Genomic DNA, 20,168 nt, shown 5'->3' with positions numbered 1-20,168 from the left:
TTCCAAGCATATGTAAACCCCGGGTATAAATGGAAACCAAATATGGTTTCATCATACAAACATCAAATAAACACACCAATAGAAATTTTAAAATTGAACCGTGAATAATAAAATGAAAACAAATGAAATCTAAACCTAATTAATAGCTACAAACACATGAAAACATATAAAAATTTACCGATGAAATCAAACCTGAACCTAATTACGAAAATTACTGATGAAACCAAACCTAAACCTAATTATCAAAATCACTGATGAAACCAAGCCAAAAATCACTTATTCATGTTGATTTCATTAAAAAAAAAAAGATAAAACCATCAACACAGTTTTGAATTGACAAATGAGAAATACGACGAAATTTACTTCACAAAAAACCAGTGCATACAAAATTAGTTGATACGATTCTTACCTTTTGGAATATTTTCTTTGATTTACTGTTTGGAGTTTGTTTCACTGCTTTGTTTAATTTTTCATCTTTCTTTTTCTTCTGTTGAGTTTGTTTCTTCACCATCTTGTGTTTTGAGGCGATTCAGGTCAGAAATTAGGTTTAGAAATGATTCGATTTATGGTTATGTTTCACTAGTTGAAGTAAGTAAGAATTGAAAAAGAGAGAATCGAAAATCGGTGGATGATTTTCACAGATCTGAGAGTTTTTGGATTTTGAGGGAAGGGAGTTTAATGGGTTTTTTTTTGGTCATTACAAATGGAGTTTTTGGGTTTACGAATAAAGATACAGTGGGTGGTTTATTCTTTAGTTATTTTGGGTTGAATTAGGGGAAGGGCAGTCTAGACTGTTTAGATTATTTGGGGTTTTTGTATTACCTTTGTTTGGATGGATTTTATGTGGATGGATAGTGACACATTTGGGGTTATAACCCACTACATGTTTTGTATATTTGTTTTTTTAGGACCATGCAAAGGCGAACAAATTGCTTAAGCGTCAAAGGGCTATACATTGGCCATTAAGTGGATAATGTGCTTCTGTTCGCAATCTAGTGGTTAGTACAGGATTAGGGCCTGGAATTCTTCATTCCCAATCGGAGTATGATAGTGTTGTGGTCTCTTCCTTCAGGGAACGATATTGGCTTGAAACCGATACGTTTCATCTTCCATTTGGAGAGATGACAATACTACCGGACAATGTGAAGCAAATTCTTGACCTAGAAGTTGACGAAAAATCTACGGCCAAAGGTTTCGACACCAACATGTCTTGGACTGACCTTTACATCCTTGTCCAAGAAACACTTGGGTGGGAGAAAGACGAAACCGAGATGAAGTTTCGGTTGGCTGCTGGTATGACCCAAGTGAACCACATAAGCAACCTATCATCAGAAAGCTATTATTGAAGAATCTGAAGACAAAGTTTGGAGGAACGCTCATAAAGGAAAGGGCAGGTGAGGTGATGGATGAAACAAGAGTTAGGCGTACAACCACAACGTATTTGTTGTATTCTCTTGGGACCGTATTTTTTCCTGATAACTCGGACAATAGGGTGAATGTTCATTACCTACAATTGTTGAAGAATTTGGACAAGATCAAAGATTATTCGTGGGGCACTGCCACCCTTGCATATTTACTTGACATCCTAAGAAAGGCCTCGAGGGTTGGAGCTACTGAAATTGTCGGGAATGTCGCGCTTCTAATGGTAAGTTTGGTTACATATAATAGTTTGTTATATTTTTTATTTTTAGTCATGTGCCAATAGTTTAAATTAATTTTGTTTTTTTAGGCATGGGTGTATGACCACTTTCCGAGCCTGAGACGTAGTACTGAATGGGAAGAACATGATCATGGCCCTACAGGAAAGAAGTTTAAGTTCACTAGTAGTCAACAAAGGAACAAAGAGGAGAAGCTCATTCGAGTGAGGCACCAAATAGATGCTTTCACTGTTGAAGATGCTATCTTTGACCCTTATTTGAGGATCCAAAATGGAGATGTTCGGCAGTTCACAGAGACCGCAGCCTACAATAAACCATTGTACCATCCCATAGGTTACATTATGACCAATCCTCGTCGAACTCTACGCCAAATTGGTCATATTCAAGAAGGGTTATCAAGGAAAACTTCAAATTATCCAAGGAAGGATCCGAGACAAAATGCCCCACCATTATACTCAACGACCGCCCAACTCCGACTGTTGATGCTTGGAACAACCGCCATCAACAAATATATCAACTCGCAACGGGAGAGGCAAGGGCTTGTAACAACACGAAAGAAGCTTCTGATGATTACATGGATTGGTATTATCATTTTGGTCATCCACATGTGATCAATAATAATCCGGAGGCCCGGCCATATATTCAAAAGGCTCTTGTACAAAGGAAGGAGGTCGAGGAGACCAAAGAGAAAAAGGGTCTATTTGGTCTGACTTGGAAAAAGCTATATTGATTTTGGATTTTAAGATTAATGTATATTATGAAATGATCTCTTAACACTCTTTTTGATATGTGAATAGAAAGAGCGAGGACAAGCTTTGGCAAATAGCATGACTTCATGCATCCGTAGTAATGGTGTGATTAAAGCTCCTCAACAAAAGATCTTACAGGAGCAAATAAGGAACATGCATAATCCAAACATGGCAGAATTGTATGAGGGGTTAGTCACGGAAGAAAGAGGCTTAAATAGGAGTAGAAACTCTCTTGGAGGTGCGACTACTAGCCATAGTCAACCTTCACCTAGAAGCGAAGAATTTTTTTTTGAAGAGGAGGTGCACGGCGTGGGTACTAGCCAAAGAGGTGGTCGTGGTCGCGGTAGTCGCGGTGGTTGTGTGGTAAATTTTGGACCATGAAGTGGTAGATCATTTTAGAAAATTTAAGGTAACAAAATACTTTTGGATCACAATGATTGATTTTTCACGAGACATACTTGAGTCACGAATACAAACCATATCGACGTCTTATTTGTGGGATTTTGATTTTTATCTCATTATGTGATATGCAGTTACCACCGTAACAAAATTATATTCTCATTGTCTAATCTAATTTAGGGTATTAAATATAATTTGTCTACACCAGTTAAATACAACGGTTGGTTCCACTTCTATAACGGTGTTGCCCACTTTATTTTGACCATAGTGTGGGAAAGAGGTATGAGATCTACTCCCATTAGGGAAGGTTGTATTCCCTATTTGCTTTACTTTCCTCCATGAATATAGCGGAAGTTGTTTTCTGTTGGATAGCGGATCGGTTTAGCAAGATGGGTATCCCACTTGTTAAGTTCATAGAAACTAGATTAAATATGTCGTATAAAAAAAAAGTATAAAAAATGAGTGTTTTATTTCAATTGACCGGCAGAAAATCGCATGTACTAATTTTTTTTTTTCTTTTAATGGATAAAAACCGTTTAGATCTAAAATCGTTTGAATCTAATTCACCAAAATCACCTGACATATGTGGATCTGATTCGTTAAAGTCCGACTCCGTACGATACCGCGTTTTGGTCATCAGATTGACGGCCGATATAATGCCACATCATCTACTTATATGTCAAGTCACTCCTCCAAATTCCGCATACACAGGTATAAATTCCTGCACGGTCGCTCCGACATGATTTCTTGAGTTAAAAGAAAAAGCTCACCACGAAACTAAAAGCCGAAAGCTCTCCTCAAAAACACAAAATCAAAAACCCAAGTCCTACCCTAGTTCTTCTTCACCTTCTTCTCTCTCTGTAATCTCGATCTAACCATGGCTCACAAACAACAGCGATTTGATCCTTATGACATGAATGGAGGGTTAGTTCTTCAACTCTCAATCACCCATCTCTCTTTAAGTTTACTGACCTCACTCACTTCTGATTTCTGATTGTTGTTTTTTGGTTGTTGTTGTTGCAGAACTTGTGTTGCGATCGCAGGAGCAGATTACTGTGTCATTGCAGCAGATACTAGGATGTCTACTGGTTACAGTATTCTTACACGAGATTACTCCAAACTTTGCAAATTGTATGATGCTTAATCTCTCTCTGTGATTTTTTTATAAACCCTAGTTTTTGTTTATGGCAAAATTTAGCCCTAAATTTATTTCCTTGTTAGTTTATGGTCTAAATCTTAGTTAAAAAATACTTCTTTTTTTAGGGCAATTTTTGTATAAATTAAATTTTTTTGGTTTTGTTGGAACCCAATTAGAGATTGGTTGGGTATTGTAGCTGAACTTCTTAAATTATTGTCAAATTGTAGGGCGGATAAATGTATAATGGCATCAGGGGGATTTCAGGCAGATGTGAAAGCTCTGCAGAAAGCCTTGTCTGCAAAGCACTTGGTTAGTTGCAACTCTTAACTATATGTTTAGTGAAAGTGTTTGTTGTTTTTATTGGTTTTGCTATTTCCTTGGTTCTGTTATTAGTAAAAGTTTTGCGGAGTGGGCTTGAGTTAGGAAGTGCTCTCATAGGCAAGTGTAAACCAATAAAAATACAGAAAGAATTTGGCCACACAGATAATAGATTGCAAGTTGTTCCTCTTTCGTTTATTCACTCTTATCTTCTCATTGTAAATCATGACTGCGATGATTCAAGAGAACATAAATACTTTGCTTTAGGTTTGCTTGTGATAATCTTTGTATTCCCTTAGTAAGCTAGTGACCTTAAGTTTTGGTTTTTGGCCATAGTCAGTAGATGTTGGTGTAACTCTTTGTTATGCTGGTTGGGTATAGTAAAATGTTGATTAGACTAGATTTGGCTTCCTTCGAAATTCACTTCACATTTGGTGTTTGATTATTGAAAATTTTATCAGCCAAATTCTGGAAATATTTCTTTTCCGGGTTCACAGATAGGGGTATTAGAGTTATTTGTCTTTGAACTAGTAGACAACCATGCAGAATATGATAGGAAATGAAAAAAGAGTGGCCATAGTGGCCATACCTGTTCTTTTACTGGTCAGTGGATTTGACCTTTCAATTAGCCAAGCCAACTCCCTGTTTTCAGTTCGGATCTAGAACCTTAAAATAAACAACTTGAAATAAATTCTCAGTTTACTTACTTTTTGATCCATTTCAGCAACTTCATTCATAACACCTTTAAACCATTCAAAAGAACCAGGTTCTCTAGTCACCCAATAGAAGTGAGCACTAGTAGTTCTTTGTGGTTTCTTCTTCATACTTGATGTTGTTGTTGTTGCTGACATTGTTGTTTGAGAATTTATACTATTCAGACTGTTATCTTCTGATCTACTCATATCCGTTACCGACGAATCCTGAAATTCATATACAATTCCTTAGTTGACTCGTGAAGTTCATAAAAGAACCAATCTATATGAAATTGAAATGTCGTTCTTATTTTTTCTGAATTATCTTACTGTTTGATCCTCCGCTAATGTTACGTTGTTGAGAAGATCTCTTAGGATACTTATGAAAGGCGTTGCTCCAATCCCGAGCCCAACAAGTAGTAGAACATCGTAGTTTCGGTAGTCTTGCGCTGGAGCTCCATATGGTCCATCGACAGATAACCGCGGTAAACTGAAATAAAGTTAAACCCCCACCCATTTCGTGTTAGCAGAGTAGGGTAGCATTTTGGACGTATAAGCTAGTTCATTAGGCGTTCAAACCTAACGAAAGAATTTGTTTAACTGGAATGAAAATAAGCTAGTCCGTTAGGTTTTAGTAAATTGGAAAGGCAACCTCAGTGTTGTTATGTATTACCTTCTTTGATCAATTCTTCCTGGTTGTCCAAATTTTGCTAACCCAATATGATTCGGGGAACTGCAAGTTTCTGTGAATACTCTCATTAGCTCTTGTGTCCAATCTCCTACTGTTCTTATGTGTACACTCAAGTAGTCATCTCCAGGTGCTGATGTTATTGAAAATGGGTGCCTGCAAGTAACCATAATTAGGAAAAACAACCCAGTTAGTCAGAGAAAATCCCTTAGACCTGAACTGAGCGAGAACCTGACAGCCAGGGTGTGAATTTTACCATTCAAACGAGGAGATTGTTGGGCATTGCAGAAATATGTATTGGCCACTTTTGTATTTAAACCCTTGGGGTTTAGACATAGTTAAGCTGAATACATTTCCTGGTAATACTGAAACCTGTTTATGAACATCACAATGAACCGTCAGATAAACTCTTTATGTTTTTCTGCACTCCACAGTTGGTGGATCCTGTCCTTATCCACCATTAAGGTTTAGCAGAAATTCTTGAACCCTTGTTCGATAAAGATAGTGAGGGTATACCTTGAAAATCTTCACAGAGAACTGTCTTGATCTTCTGGTTCTTAAGCTTCTTTCTCCAGCGTAGAGTAACAATGGAACACATATGTACATCCATGTCTGCAAGTAAATATTTTCAATGCTTAGTTGATTTGGATTGTCTTTTCGAGCCTTAAGCAGATAACAAAATGACATTGTTGCTTTATGCATGGTTAGTCTGATGAGTTGTAGTCAAACCGAGTTGTAAGACTGTCTTTTTGGGTATTTTTTAGCAGAAGTAAAATTCTCTTTGGATAACCTGACTAGTTATCGAAAACAGCAGAAATGCATGATTTTCATAAGGTTCTTACCGTTTTCTGGTACCAGTCATGGACGAAGAATGTGCTTTCTCCATGAATGATTAGCAGGATGTATACAATAGCAAAAAGATGATGAGAATACCAAAAGGCATTGAAACCAGTCATTCTGTTCAGTGGCGCTGGTAATTTCACTAGATTCTTTCTGAATTTGCTAGTTGCAAGTACAAAAGCAATGGTCATCAAAGCCAACATTGTAAAACCTGTAATGCATTCTATACCAGTAAATAGGAACTTGAATGTCGGTTTCACGCCTTTGAATTCCACTGCAATTGGGTCGAACTTTGCTTGCGATGAGTGTACTAAGTCGGCCAAGTCGGCCTTCTTAAAATCACAGACCAAATTAGTCAGAATTGCAGAATTGCAGAATGGACTGTCACCCAAGTCGGCCTTCTTAAAAACAACCTGTGATATTTTGTGTTTATAACTCTGTTTGTACGAGTTACGACGTCTGGTATGGTAGGTCAAGTTACAGAATTACTTTGTTTACCTAGATTATTATATCCCCAGGGGCGGAAGCACAGGTTGACTAAACCTGGCTGTAGCCCCCCCTTTTTCTTACAAAACTTCACCAAAGGAGTAGTTTGAAAATGATCAGTTTAGTCCACCAGTAATCAGCAGTTTAGTCCACCGTATACATACTGTTTGTCCACTACATTCATATCGGTGGTTACTAAATGTTTGCAAGGTGTTTGGTAATAGTTCTAAGACGGTAATAACAAGAGATTAAATGGGTTCTAATTGTATGCAACGTATTTGTTGTTAGTTCTAAGAGATTAGTATTAGGATACCTCCCTGAAGTGTCTTGTTTCCATACAAGATACAACTCAAGCACCCTACACACTTGGTGGGTTACCCCCAGTTCTTCGCAATTAGATGAGTATTACCTTCTAAGACAGTAAATAACAGGGGCGCCTTGCATGAATTGCAACTCCAATGGTTCAGCTTGGGTTGCCAGAGCTGACGCTTGGTATTATTTTTGGGATGAGAGGTACTTTTGGGTTGCCAGAGTTGAAGCTTGGGTTTTTATATATGCTTTATATGTCACTTATGCAATGCAAGGCATGTGCTATAGTCTGAGCTTGAAGAAGTATACATTTTTCTAAACTAGGTATGTGCGGAAGCTTGTATCCATTGTTAATGTTGTTTCTTCTATCATTTTTCGTTCTTCCGTTTCTATTAACTGATGCTTATTGTAAACCGATATCGATTCAACTAGCTATAGCTTCATCTTTGCACCCACCATGCACCGTGATCATTTTCATATTCTCTAATGTGCGTGTTCAATCAAATTTGGTAGCAACTCTATAAGTTTTGGCCACGATATTACTCCATGTTATTATATAGGCCAAGTATGTGATGGACATTGACTAGAGGTTCGACAAAAAAAAAAATTTAGCCCCCCTCATTTGGAAAAGCTGGCTCCGCCACTGTATATCCCAGACCATAATTCAGTCAATCAAAGCTGAGCACTTTAAAGTGATACCAATTACTAGTAGACTTGTGGTTTTTTCTAAGTGCATACTAATTTCTGCGTCATCTATATCTTCATGGTTTAGATCTATCAGCACCAACATGGGAAGCAGGTGAGCTGCCCTGCCATGGGGCAGCTGCTCTCCAATACCCTCTACTACAAACGTTTCTTTCCTTACTATGCTTTCAACGTCTTAGGTGGCCTTGATAATGAAGGTGAGGGGGGTATCAGCTTAAACCTGAATTTTTGACATGTTCAGTACTTTCTCTACAATTCTGAACTCCTTTCAAATGAATTTTCAGGAAAGGGTTGTGTTTACACTTATGATGCCGTGGGATCCTATGAGAGGGTTGGATACAGTGCTCAAGGTTCCGGTTCTACTCTTATCATGCCTGTTTTGGATAATCAACTGAAGTCTCCCAGCCCTCTCTTGTTACCTGCCGTGGTATGACTTTGGTTTGCATTATGGACTTCAGTTTCAATTTTGTATCTTGTATACTTAAGAAACTAAATGTCACCTAAATTTACAGGATGCTGTGACTCCATTATCAGAAGCAGAAGCAATTGATTTGGTTAAAGATGTTTTTGCATCTGCAACTGAAAGAGATATCTACACTGTAAGTTCTCACTTGCTTTGTATTCTTCATATCCCTGGCTGAACTCTTAAAACCTGGTGTGGGCTTGTTGCTAGAAATCTATTTTGTCACAAAAATTCATAAACTTCCTTGTTCATAAATTATCGATAGAATGTGATTACAATCCCTCATGAAGATTAAAGTGTCAGGTAGTTGTATAGCTTCGGATGCTATATCCGTTGGAACTTAGAAGTTCCAGTTATTGATCATATTTCTGCATTTGATTCATTAAAATTCAAACTCGAAGTTGCTGGTGACAACTTGAATGACCGAGAAAAATCCCTACAACTGATCTGGACACTTCCTGAATCATACAAAACAGTGTCTTAGAACTTTATGAGGAAAACGAAGGAAAACGAACTATTTTCAAAGGTGATTATTACAAGTGTGGTCAAGGCATTGTGCTAGAGATTGTCCTAGGAAGAAGGAAGGTTTTTGGAAAGCTTCGGCTAACTTTCCAAAAGATACGAGAACATTAGCGATGCTATCGGAAGTTTAGACGATATGTGGCTTGTAACAAGTACTTTAGATAATATTAGGTAATGAAGGATGGTTTTGTTGGAGTTATCTGTGTATAAAAAGCTCCATGTTCTGATGTTATTTAGCCTTGGATTTCTAGAGAATTATTACATAAATATGTGTTTTAGATATTTGTCTATCTCTCTTTTTGCTTCTGCAAATGCGTTCCATGGTCTGTTTTCCCTACTTCCCGCCTCATGTTTAACATTTTAATGTATGGTGTACAGGGAGACAGGCTTGAAATAATGATCGTAAACGCAGCAGGTACCAGAACCGAGTACGTTGAGCTCAGGAAAGATTAGTATGTGTGCCCTGATGCTGTTCCTTCTGGTGTGGAATCTGGAGCACAAGAAACTGCAGTTTTGACAGTTTCTCTAACTGCTACCATCAACTACCATAGATCATCTTTTCAAAATAACAAATTTCTGCTGAATTTCCAGCTCTTTTATTAGTGTTGTGGGAAAGGCTGTCCGAGACTGTACGTCTTCCCTGAAACAGAGTTTAAGAGTTGCATATGTATTGGATTTTGTTGCTTGCATATTTATTTCTAAGGAATTCCTTTTGTTTCTAAGGAATTCCTTTTGAGGTTGTCTTATGAATTGTCCATGTCTCATTATTTCTTGCTCAGACCCATAAGCCAACGGCATGGGTTATATATTTAGTCATTAAACAAAACAGTGCTATATCCATATATTATGTATGCGCACAACAGGTCAGCAACAGGTATGCAAGGCAGTATTAGTCTTTTAATACCTGATGGCTTTTGAAAAGTAGTATATATAGATTTGAAGCGCAGCACAAGAGATGGAATCTGACTGTCCCAGCTCCCAACAGCTAATAGCTCACGGAAATAATACCTCGATCCCATAGCCTAAATGGATTCAACTCTGACTGCACAAGGCATAGAGTTCGACGGTCGAAAAAGCCTTTTCTAAGACATTCAAGGTAAACCTGTCACTGGAATCCTCTTCTTCTATTATCCTCGACAATAGATTTTCTGACAGGGTTTTCACCAATAATCCCCACAAGAACATTCTCCACCTTTGAAATGGTGGAATCTATGAGAATCTCTCACTACAATCTCTCTTCCTGTAACCTTAGATATGAACTTGGTTGCAGTATGACAATCCCCACAAACCCGAAGATTCTTCTTGATTCTTATTACAGTTCCTGGACTTGAGTTCAGAATTCCATACACAATTGCTAGCTTTTCGCTATGCAAATACAACATCTTCTCCTTCATCTCTTCTTCGACATCATGTAATACGAAGTTCGTATCTGGTACATAACCTTCTCTGCGAATCCTTTCCATTAGTATCTCTAACTCTTTGTGTATCAGTTCTGTTTGGGGGTTTGATTTGTCCCCAACCACAAACTTGTACATTTTATTCTTGACGTCAATAATGGTGTGACCTGCAGCCTTTTTCACACCCTTCCTTTTCATTACAGCTCTAATTCGATCCGCTTCTTCTCTCTTCCCCATAGATTTATAAATGTTAGATAACAAAACATATCGACCTGGGTTTTCTGGATCCAATTCAAAAAGAGATTTTGCAGCAAATTCAGCAAGCTCAACATTAGAATGAATTCTACATGCACCTAACAGCGCACCCCAGACGCCAGACTCTGGTTTGATTAGCATATTATTGATGAACTCTCGAGCTTCATTTAACTGGCCAGCACGACCCAAGAGATCAACCATACAAGCATAATGTTCAGACGTTGGTGTCAATCCAAAATCCTTTGTCATAGAATGGAAGCAACTCCAACCTTCAGCTATCAATCCAGCATGACCACAAGCCGATAGGACAGAAACAAATGTGATATGGTCGGGCTTCTCGGTTTCCTTCATCTGATCAAATAATAGTAGTGCTTCTCTTCCTCGGCCATGCATGCCATAACCTGATATAATGGTGCTCCATGAAATTAAATTCCGTTTCCGCATTCTCTCAAAAACTTTTCGAGCATATTCCAAGCTCCCGCATTTCACATAAAGATCAATTAGCGCAGTTTCTAATATTAATTCATTTTGGAACGAGCATCTAGTGATAACCCCGTGAATGAACTGAGCTTGTCTGAGTGAACCTAAACTTGAACATGCTCGAATAACGCTAAGGATAGTAACATAATCGTATTGTACCTTCTGCAGCTTCAACTGTTTGAAAAGATCCAATGCTTCGATTGGCTTATCAGCTTGAGCATAAGCTTCAATCATAGAACTCCAAGTTACTAAATCCTTGTCAGGTATCTTTTCGAAAATTCTTCGAGCAATGTCTATTCTCCCACATTTCGAATACATTACCATTGCTGCATTTTGGATCGACTGTTCCAAATCAAGTCTAGAATCTACTATAACTCCAGAAATTTCATCTGCATCAGTCTCACTACTGACACACGGAATTACGTTCAACACTGCAACTCTATTCGGTTTGATTCTCTCGCTTAACATCATCCGAAACACAGAAAACCCTTCCTTGTAAAATCCATTTTGTGCATAAGCACCAATCATCGCACTCCACGAAACTAAACTTCTGTCAGACATTCTATCAAACACTTGTCTAGAAAGCTCAACTTGCTCGCATTTCCCATACACTGTTATAAGAGAATTATCCACGAACACATCGTATTCATACCCAAACTCGATAACATCTCCATGCACCACTCGACACAACTTAACGTCTTGGAGATGTCCACACGCCTTAACAACAAAAGGGAATGTGTAGTTATCAGGTCTGACACCGTATTCTTTCATGCGGCAATAAAGACGAACTGCACGATCATAACAAGAACTTTCCACGAAGCATCGAATCATAACGTTCCAAAGGAAAACATCGGAAGTTTGCGTAGACGAGAAGATTGAATATGAGTGAGAAATGGAACCTAAAGAAGAGTATTGAGTAATGAGGTTGGTAGAAAAGAAGAGGTTGAGGTGAAGGTGAGAACGAATCATGGAAGCATGAAGGGATTTCAGTGATTCGATGGTCTTGCATTGTTTGATGAGTGAAATGCATGTTGATGAGTCAGGGATGGGATGGATTAAGATATTTGGATTTAGTTGTTCAGCAAGATTGTGCAAAGCACGTTGGAGTGTTTGTTTACGCATCATCAAGCGAAACCTAGAAGAAAAAAAATTGGTGCAGCACTTCACTAAGGCCGGGCATTATTGACGCACCCCATTACACAGCAGAGACACAAAATTGCTGACCTTCAATGTGAGAGATAGTTGAAGTCGGTTATGTGTGCAATTCAGTGTGAGCTTTTTTTTTTTTTTTTTTAACCTTATACAATTACCCTTTTCGAACGTGGGATTAAATATTCGCTGGTGGTCGTACCAAGAGGTTTGAGGTCAGAGGTTGGAAACTTGGAATCCCACGGCAGTGTAGAAGTAGCAGGCCTCGGCCTTGGTTCGGTTTTTTTTCAACAACAAAAATCAACAAAAATTTAAGAGGGATTTATTGTTTAATCCAGAAAACTCGATCCGGGTTACTGACTAGTCCAGCGCCAAAAAATATTTACTCCTTAGTCCAAAAATGTTTTGAAAAGAGTAAAATTACTCTACTAACCCTAATATATAACATTACGTATAATAATAATACATATGTAGTATACTAGCAGTAATTGGTAGTATGTAGTATGTAGTATGTAGTAATAACATATGTAGCATACTAGTATGTAGTAATCACATATGTAGTATGTAATATACTAGTAGTAACTAGTATGTAGCATGTAGTAATAACATATGTAGTATGTAGTATACTAGTAGTAACTAGTATATTAGTAGTAATATGTTATGTATTGATACTACATATTGACATGTAGTATGTTATATATTGATATATAGTATGTTACATATTGATACTACATATTGATATGTAGTATGTTATGTATTAATACTACATATCAAAAAAAATTGTCATGTATTGATACTACATATTTTACTACTAGTACTAGTTGCTACTAGTTTACTAGTATACTATACTATAGTAGGATACTAGTATACTAGTTTAGTATAGTAAAGTAGTTACATAATTTATTAGTAACGATAAGATATTTTTGTTACTACTAGTACAATACATATTAATATGTAGTATCACCGTATTGATACTACTAGTATGTAGTAACATACTACTAGTAACATTTACATGTGTTGATACTAATTAGACCTGGAAGGATGTTTTAGGAATTTATAAAATACACTTTATAGTCTCCACGAAGTTTTTGGACTAAAAAGTAAATAATTTAGTCCAAAAACATGAGAGTAAATCTTTTCCCCGGGTGGACTAGCCATTAATTGGGTCAGCTAGAACTGGACTAGCCAGTAATTCCTACAGAATTTAACATCTCCCTAACAATCAAAAAATTGAGCCTCCTTTACATAGTGTCAGTGCTAAAGAGGTTCTTCATGTGAACTGTTTAACTTCTGCCACTTAGCTTTTGCAAAATGCAACTGTTCTTACAGCTGGAGTTAAGTTTTTTCTCTTCTACCTTGTATGTTGGCAGTAAAAATGTTAGTTCCTCAGTAACAGACTTGTTCTTTTTCTTCTGTAGTTCCTTACCAGATGAACCGTGTGAATGTTACAGGAAGATGAAGGGATTATTGCTTCTGAACAAGTCAACTTTAAAACCTCACTTCAGGTGAACACTGAACCCCCACACCTCAAAAATCATTACATACAATTAAAGCAACACTTTGTCAAATAGAAAATAGATGTTGAGAGTGCATATTTCTAGCTAACAGGAATAGGACTACAAATTGCATATTGGTAGGTGGTGCGTTCCACATCTTGCTGGCTGCTACTATCCAATGGCAGTATGCTACATCACTTCACTCGGTCAAAATGAAAAAAGGAACAGATAACTCGTTGTGGATGAATGAACTATTATCACAATATCATGAATACTATAAAAGGGTATGATACAGACAAGGTCCCATAGAATTACATTACACGTACAGACTAAAGAAAATATTGATTCTATACAATCATGATACAGTTGAAATGAAAGAATGTTTTTGTCCAAAAAATACCTTTTTCTATTTTGTAATCGGCAGGCATCTTCATGTTTTGTACTTGAGTTCACTAATCACGGTTCTGAGACAGCATAGCGCTTGTCTCTAGCATTTCTGCATCACTGTCATCAATTGTGATTTTAGTCCAACCCGGGTGTCTTGGAGAAAATTTACCCCGAGTCAACCCGTTTCCTCTAAATCCTGTCATTCTTGAAGACACCATTGGCATCACAAAAACCGAGGATGCTCCAATAGTGTCCTCTCCTAAACCTAATGACAATGAACACGTGCTCTGCAGAAAGAAATGCATATTTATTAAGCAATTTAAAATCCATAAACACCTTCAAACCTAACTAGTAAAGACAATGACATTTTCTCTATATTAGCTAAAAGCACCTTTGCCTTGACTACTATAGCTGACACCCTCTTTATCATTGCTTGCACAAACGAAGACCTCATATCTTCAATATCCGACTCTATGGTTGGCAGTTTATCCAGCCTATATATAAACAAAGCTAATTATTAACAGGAATGAAAAAGAAATAAATGAAGAAATTCCTATCTACATAATATGGTAGTGCTTATAGGATCATAAGATACCGAAAAATCCCCTTTGTCGAAAACTTTCTGAGGACTAAATCAAGTGTGTCAAAATTTGTTCATAAGAATTGGAGATTGAGGAATTTTTACCTATCTGTGTTGTTTGGAGAGGTGGAAGACATTAAAGATGTAGACTCTCTGCTTTCACCACCTGAAATTTCCACTTGTTAACTAGACTTTTCACACCATAATGATCTCGCAGAAAAAGAAAAAAGAGAAGCAACTTGAACCATAAGAGTAGAGATTGGTAGTACCTTTTGATTCATCTGGTGCCAGCAAAGAAATACCCACAAACACAGATGACATTCCCAATATGAACATTGTTGTCCTCAAAGCATCAAACACCTGCGTAAAGAACCAAATACAAGCTTGAACAACAGGCTAAAAGAGCAGCTAAGCAGAGAATACCGGACTTGAAATAGACAAGTTCACCGCTAACCTGATACTCCTGGAAATAAACAAATCCTGTACAGATGGAAAAGAATGTCCAAGCAATCTGGAACATTGGGACAATAAGTATTGCATCGAATAAAGCCAATCCTTCATTGAGTCTTGTCATCTGTGAAGTAAGAATAAAGCTAGAATTAATTGTGTGGTGGCAGTTCTCTAGGGGATAAACTGATTAATAACGTGCAGCATAGACCATTACCCAAAACCCAGCTGTGCTAAGAAACAAAAGCAACATCGAGTATGTGAACCAGCTATGGAACTGATAATCGCTGGACATGGTCAATCTCAACAGGTTCGACCTGGAAATATGAGTTAAAAGAAAAAACTATCATTAGACCCAAGTATAGCTGTACAATCTTAGAATACTGTTCAAAGAAAAGGTAATGGGATGTAAAGAAGACTTACAGAGATTTTGCAAATAATACCGAGCATGAACCTATAGCACCAGACACGATGGCATATGAAAATGGAAGCAACGTGTTCCAATATGAGTTAAGATCATGTCCATGAACAGAAAAAAGAAGTTCTCCTTTCCTGCATTACCATGTTTCAAAAATCAGCTGGTAGGAAAAAGAAGCATACAACATGCAGCCGCCTAATCCCAATTCACTAATGTAACAATGCAGTTAACTTTTTTTGGATAAAGATGCAGTAATATGTTTACCTGTAGATAGTGTGATGGAAAGCCACTACCAAGATCAAACTAATGCAGTAAAGAAGAAATACAATGTTGCTATATTTCTCCGCCAACTGCTCTGTCGTGTAAACTGCAAAAATATAAAAGCCAACGAATTCCATAACGGACTCAAAATGCATCCTTTGTGATCTGGAGCATAAATTAATGACTCTCAAGATACAATAGTCAAAGTGTTGGGAGTCATGAAAGTCTTCGAATGTAAGCTTGAAACTAGCTGACATCCGAAGGTATACGAGGTTAACTCAGCTTTGAAACGAAAGACATGTCATTCTTCGGATACCTCGTCCATATGTTTAACTGCACCTTTCTATTATTTATCAAATAGTAAACACGTGTAATATCTGAATTGCGAGAACAAGTCATACCAGGTGACTGATGGTTGCCAAATGCAACGAGAAAGATGTTTCCAAGAACAATAAAAGCAGTGGCAATCAAAATTCTGCAAGAGAAACAACATACCAAAGGTTAATTATAAAAACAAAAATGTAGTAATTTCAAAGAAGAAGCAGATTGACATTCAGGTAACAACATACTTGACAGTCACCCTCTTTTTCAAAACAAAGTATGCAAAAGCTATATTTGATATAAACTGTACAGATCCCAGGGCTGCAAGAAGTGACTACATAACCAAGAAAAAAAAAACATACTTGTTAAACCCCACAATAATACCAACACATGTCCAACCCAAGGATGTAAATTGAGCAGGATCACTAAAACGGCAAAACAATTCTGTTCTTAGAGATCAGTGTGAGATTAGAGTCCTGAAACTAACCTGAGCAGCATATCCAAATGAAATGAAGTTGAGACAATTCCCAAGAGCAAAAAACAAAATCCCTGCACATATCAAGATTCTAACTACTATAGTAAATCTCCTTCCTCCAAAATACAGACCAAATTCACACCATTATCATATCATAACAGAAAATGTGAATATAGAATTGACTACAATTACCAACTCTCCAACTTTGGATGTATATTATTGGTTTCACCGTAAGCTTGCCCCCATCACTCTCAAGGGCGGATAGTCTTTCTCTCTGCAAAAGAACGTAAAATCAATCAGAACTTCTAAGACTGGCATTCTCAATAAGTAGGCATCAAAAAAATGTAATCAAACCAGCGTACCTCATTATGTCCCAATTTTAAGAGGTTTGTTCCAAAATTTATAGCAATGCTGCCGAACAGATTAATAACAGCTCCAACAATCCACTCCCCCATAGATTATATATATATTCAGAAAACACTTCTAATATCTTTTGTTAACTACTGATATTACCACCTCTTAGTGAGCTTATGAATAATAACAGAACATCAAACTAATTGTAAAACAATTGTAGAACCAAAGATTTTCTCTATGATCCATCGATCACAGAGCCTGAAAAATCTTCTTCTTCTTCTTCAAGTAATACACATTTTCATTTAAGCTCTCTCCGATGATCCAGAATACCCAAATAGAACCTCAAATACCTGCACAACCAAAATAGAATTAATATTCAATTTGGGGATCTATTTCTATTTTCTTTCATCAGATCTAATCAAAACAAGAAAAATAACAAATCATTTCATGATTTCCCCTGAAAACGAATGATCTATAACCAAATCCAGGATTCCTGGAATGAAAACAAAATTACCTTGATTAAGATTTTGAATCCAACCCTAATAAGAAATTGAAAGAGAAAGGGAGCTTCAATTAAAGATGATGAAGAGGAAGAAACCCTAACCCTAGTTGTTTTGAAGGAAGGAGGGAGATTGAGAAAATGATTTCTGGTTTAAATGAATTTTGATTTTGACGAAGAAGAAAGTGGGGGTCAACAAAGTATTAAACGTGAGACTCTTGATGAATAGAAAACGTTTTTTTCTTTCTTCCCCACAACCTACTCAACTGTCAAAAGAGGAGGAAGGAGTGACACTTTGTTAAGTGAAAGATACTATAACCACCCTTCTATGTAGTGTTGAACGTATAAAAACCCCACTAAGTAGATCATTCATTGTCAACTTTAGAGTCTAGGGGTGAGCATTTTATCTGCGCGAATTTAACCGGGACCAACCGTATTTGTGTGGATGGATGTCCGGACCGTTCGCTAATGGGTTGGACGCGGATGGAATTTTTGAAATCTAACGAATAACGGTTTGGACCCGGATGTAACCTTGAAAATCCGTTGGACATCCATACCCATTAGATTAAGAATATTTATATAATTTCTAAAATATATATGGATAGTTTTGGAATTTTTAAGGTATTTGCTTGGAGTGTTGTCCATGGCACTTCTATATTTATATAGATATATAAAATGTGTAGGTTCTATAAGAAGTCATTTATATTGGTTTTATTTTTTCATTATAAATTTTAACTACCACACATCCATTGGATTATCCGCACCCAATCCGTTTATCGGTGCATCCATTGGATGCAAATCTGTTGGATATTGGATTGGATGCGGATGCCAAATTTAAAATCCGTGGTGAATTGGATTGGATGCAGATGAGGTGAAAACCGGTCCATACCGGCCCATGCTCACCCCTAGTCAACTCCATGTTTTAGGAAAATGATACTGCTAGGCCCAAAAAAATCAAATTTTCTTCAGATCCAATAATTAATTATTACGAATTTTAATAATACCAAAACTACCCTTTAGTATTTATATGCAATGAAACTAACTATTAGATTTCATTTCTCTCTCTCTCTCTCGTCTCTGCTCTGTACAGTTTTAGGGTTATCAAGTCAAACAGAAGAAAACGATTATATAGAGGAATGATTTGATCTCTATCGATGTCTATCGATCTCCGCTGATGAGTACAAATCGATGAACAAATCATGCATTTTTACTGAATCTCAGACCAAAGATATTATAGATTAGTTAATCGATTTAACATCTTAATCATTGAATCGATTTGATCTAAGTCCTTTAATCTGGATTTTTTAGTTGATTCGAAGTCATCTCATGTAATCGATTTGATTCAAATAGGTTTAACAACCGATGATCAATCTACAACTTCAAATCAATCAGTTGATTCCAATTTGTTGTTTCATAGCTACTTCATGTAAGGTATTCGATTTGATTCAATATGCTTTTTTCATTTAGTAGTTCTATTTTCTTATTAATTTGATTAGGTTATTTTATTTTTGATTTAGTTGTTCTAAACAGATCGGAACAGAACAATATGATTTTTGATGAATCAACAAGTTTTGATTGTTGTTTCTGGTGATGTTATTGTTTGAGTTGGATTCGTTGATAATACTAGTTGAAATATCATAATTCCAATGGATTCAGTTATTGACTTGTTGGTGCTTTTATTTTGCCTATCTTGAGTCCTACATATGTTGAGTTTGATTAACGAATTTGTGGTGGTATTGGTGGTAGAGGTGTAGGTTCTGGAGTAGCTTGTGGTAGAGGTGGTGGTATTGGAGCAGGTTTGGGAGGATTTGAAATAAGTTGTGGTGTTTTTCAGAATTGATTAATTGAAGAGATGGTGAGAAGAAAGAGGATGAACCATTTTAAGTTTATGCTTTATTTATTTTTGTGCAGTTTGTTTAATGTTTTGATTTTATTGTTATGCAAGTGGCTATAGATGAACCAACAGGAGACACGCTTGAATCACGAAAGAATTTGATTGCTCAGCTATTCTATTCTCCTGAGAAATAGGGGAACTCTGGTTTATCCTCATCACCAGGCTCATCTGTGTTGACATATATGAAAGAAAGTAGAGCAGAAAAAGAGAAATCAGCCAATGAAGATGATTATAAATGCCATGCTGCCAATTCTTTTGGTCTTAAGGTAAAATTATTTTGTTGTTTATCACTGGCTGTGTCTGAGTCATTTGTTTATAGTTAAGTACTTCATTTCTGATGTCATGCCGCTCAGCCAATATTTTGTTGAGAGTAGGAGTTGCATTAGAAAAAAGAAAAACTCAGGCATAAACCCTTACTATCAATATGCTTATGTATGCTAACCGTAAAAATATATAATTTGCTATGATCATTCCTCTATTTGGCTCTGTAGAGATACTTTTTCTACAACTGACCAGGTTTTTTATTTTTCTGCAGACATTTCCTGGAAAGAATATTAGAAATGGATTAGTAATGTTATTGGGATTTAGGTTGGCGATGCCTTGCTTCGAATAAGATCATCTATATTTTTTAACTTGATTGATATTAGTTGAAATCATTTTAGGTAAATTGTATAGAAATTTGGAAAAGGCTAGTTATCAATTTGTTAAAATGTATGAAGCTGAGAGGTTTTGTATAGATGCTAGAGCTATACCGGACAAGTCAGCTTAATGTGTAACTGAAAGTTACA

General features: G+C 36.7%; 3 protein-coding genes across 3 annotated transcripts; 1 reads left to right on the top strand and 2 right to left on the bottom strand.

Moving 5' to 3' along the window:
- The first annotated feature begins 3,567 nt into the window (after positions 1-3,567).
- LOC113281252 (proteasome subunit beta type-1) lies at positions 3,568-9,788 on the top strand. The gene is made up of 7 exons (XM_026529942.1): positions 3,568-3,730; positions 3,830-3,937; positions 4,172-4,253; positions 8,050-8,179; positions 8,267-8,409; positions 8,495-8,581; positions 9,346-9,788. The coding sequence occupies exons 1-7, from the start codon at positions 3,684-3,686 to the stop codon at positions 9,418-9,420; spliced, it is 672 nt and encodes a 223-aa protein (XP_026385727.1). The 5' UTR covers positions 3,568-3,683; the 3' UTR covers positions 9,421-9,788.
- Positions 9,541-12,331, bottom strand: LOC113281247 (putative pentatricopeptide repeat-containing protein At3g49142). Its single transcript, XM_026529937.1, has one exon. The coding sequence runs from the start codon at positions 12,222-12,224 to the stop codon at positions 10,128-10,130; it is 2,097 nt and encodes a 698-aa protein (XP_026385722.1). The 5' UTR covers positions 12,225-12,331; the 3' UTR covers positions 9,541-10,127.
- A 1,626-nt stretch (positions 12,332-13,957) lies between these two features.
- LOC113281248 (probable magnesium transporter NIPA8) lies at positions 13,958-17,771 on the bottom strand. Its single transcript, XM_026529938.1, has 14 exons — positions 17,502-17,771; positions 16,996-17,337; positions 16,826-16,907; positions 16,646-16,707; positions 16,407-16,492; positions 16,239-16,312; positions 15,841-15,943; positions 15,582-15,710; positions 15,376-15,475; positions 15,166-15,285; positions 14,981-15,071; positions 14,817-14,877; positions 14,523-14,625; positions 13,958-14,418 (listed from the first exon to the last, which is right to left on the bottom strand). The coding sequence occupies exons 2-14, from the start codon at positions 17,086-17,088 to the stop codon at positions 14,197-14,199; spliced, it is 1,326 nt and encodes a 441-aa protein (XP_026385723.1). The 5' UTR covers positions 17,089-17,337; positions 17,502-17,771; the 3' UTR covers positions 13,958-14,196.
- Between the last annotated feature and the right edge of the window lie 2,397 nt (positions 17,772-20,168).

Source organism: Papaver somniferum, chromosome 5 (genome assembly GCF_003573695.1).
Source record: "Papaver somniferum cultivar HN1 chromosome 5, ASM357369v1, whole genome shotgun sequence".
NCBI lineage: Eukaryota > Viridiplantae > Streptophyta > Magnoliopsida > Ranunculales > Papaveraceae > Papaver > Papaver somniferum.
This window is presented reverse-complemented; position numbering and strand designations above follow the sequence as displayed.

Excerpts from the sequence above, each read along its gene's own strand:
- LOC113281252 (XM_026529942.1), top strand. The coding sequence starts at position 3,684 with ATGGCTCACAAACAACAGCGATTTGATCCTTATGACATGAATGGAGG. Across the intron at positions 3,731-3,829 it reads CCTTATGACATGAATGGAGG|AACTTGTGTTGCGATCGCAG; the intron begins GTTAGTTCTTCA and ends TTGTTGTTGCAG. Across the intron at positions 4,254-8,049 it reads CCTTGTCTGCAAAGCACTTG|ATCTATCAGCACCAACATGG; the intron begins GTTAGTTGCAAC and ends TTCATGGTTTAG.
- LOC113281247 (XM_026529937.1), bottom strand. The coding sequence starts at position 12,224 with ATGATGCGTAAACAAACACTCCAACGTGCTTTGCACAATCTTGCTGAA.
- LOC113281248 (XM_026529938.1), bottom strand. The coding sequence starts at position 17,088 with ATGGGGGAGTGGATTGTTGGAGCTGTTATTAATCTGTTCGGCAGCATT. Across the intron at positions 16,708-16,825 it reads CATCCAAAGTTGGAGAGTTG|GGATTTTGTTTTTTGCTCTT; the intron begins GTAATTGTAGTC and ends TGATATGTGCAG. Across the intron at positions 14,419-14,522 it reads CTATAGTAGTCAAGGCAAAG|AGCACGTGTTCATTGTCATT; the intron begins GTGCTTTTAGCT and ends TTCTTTCTGCAG.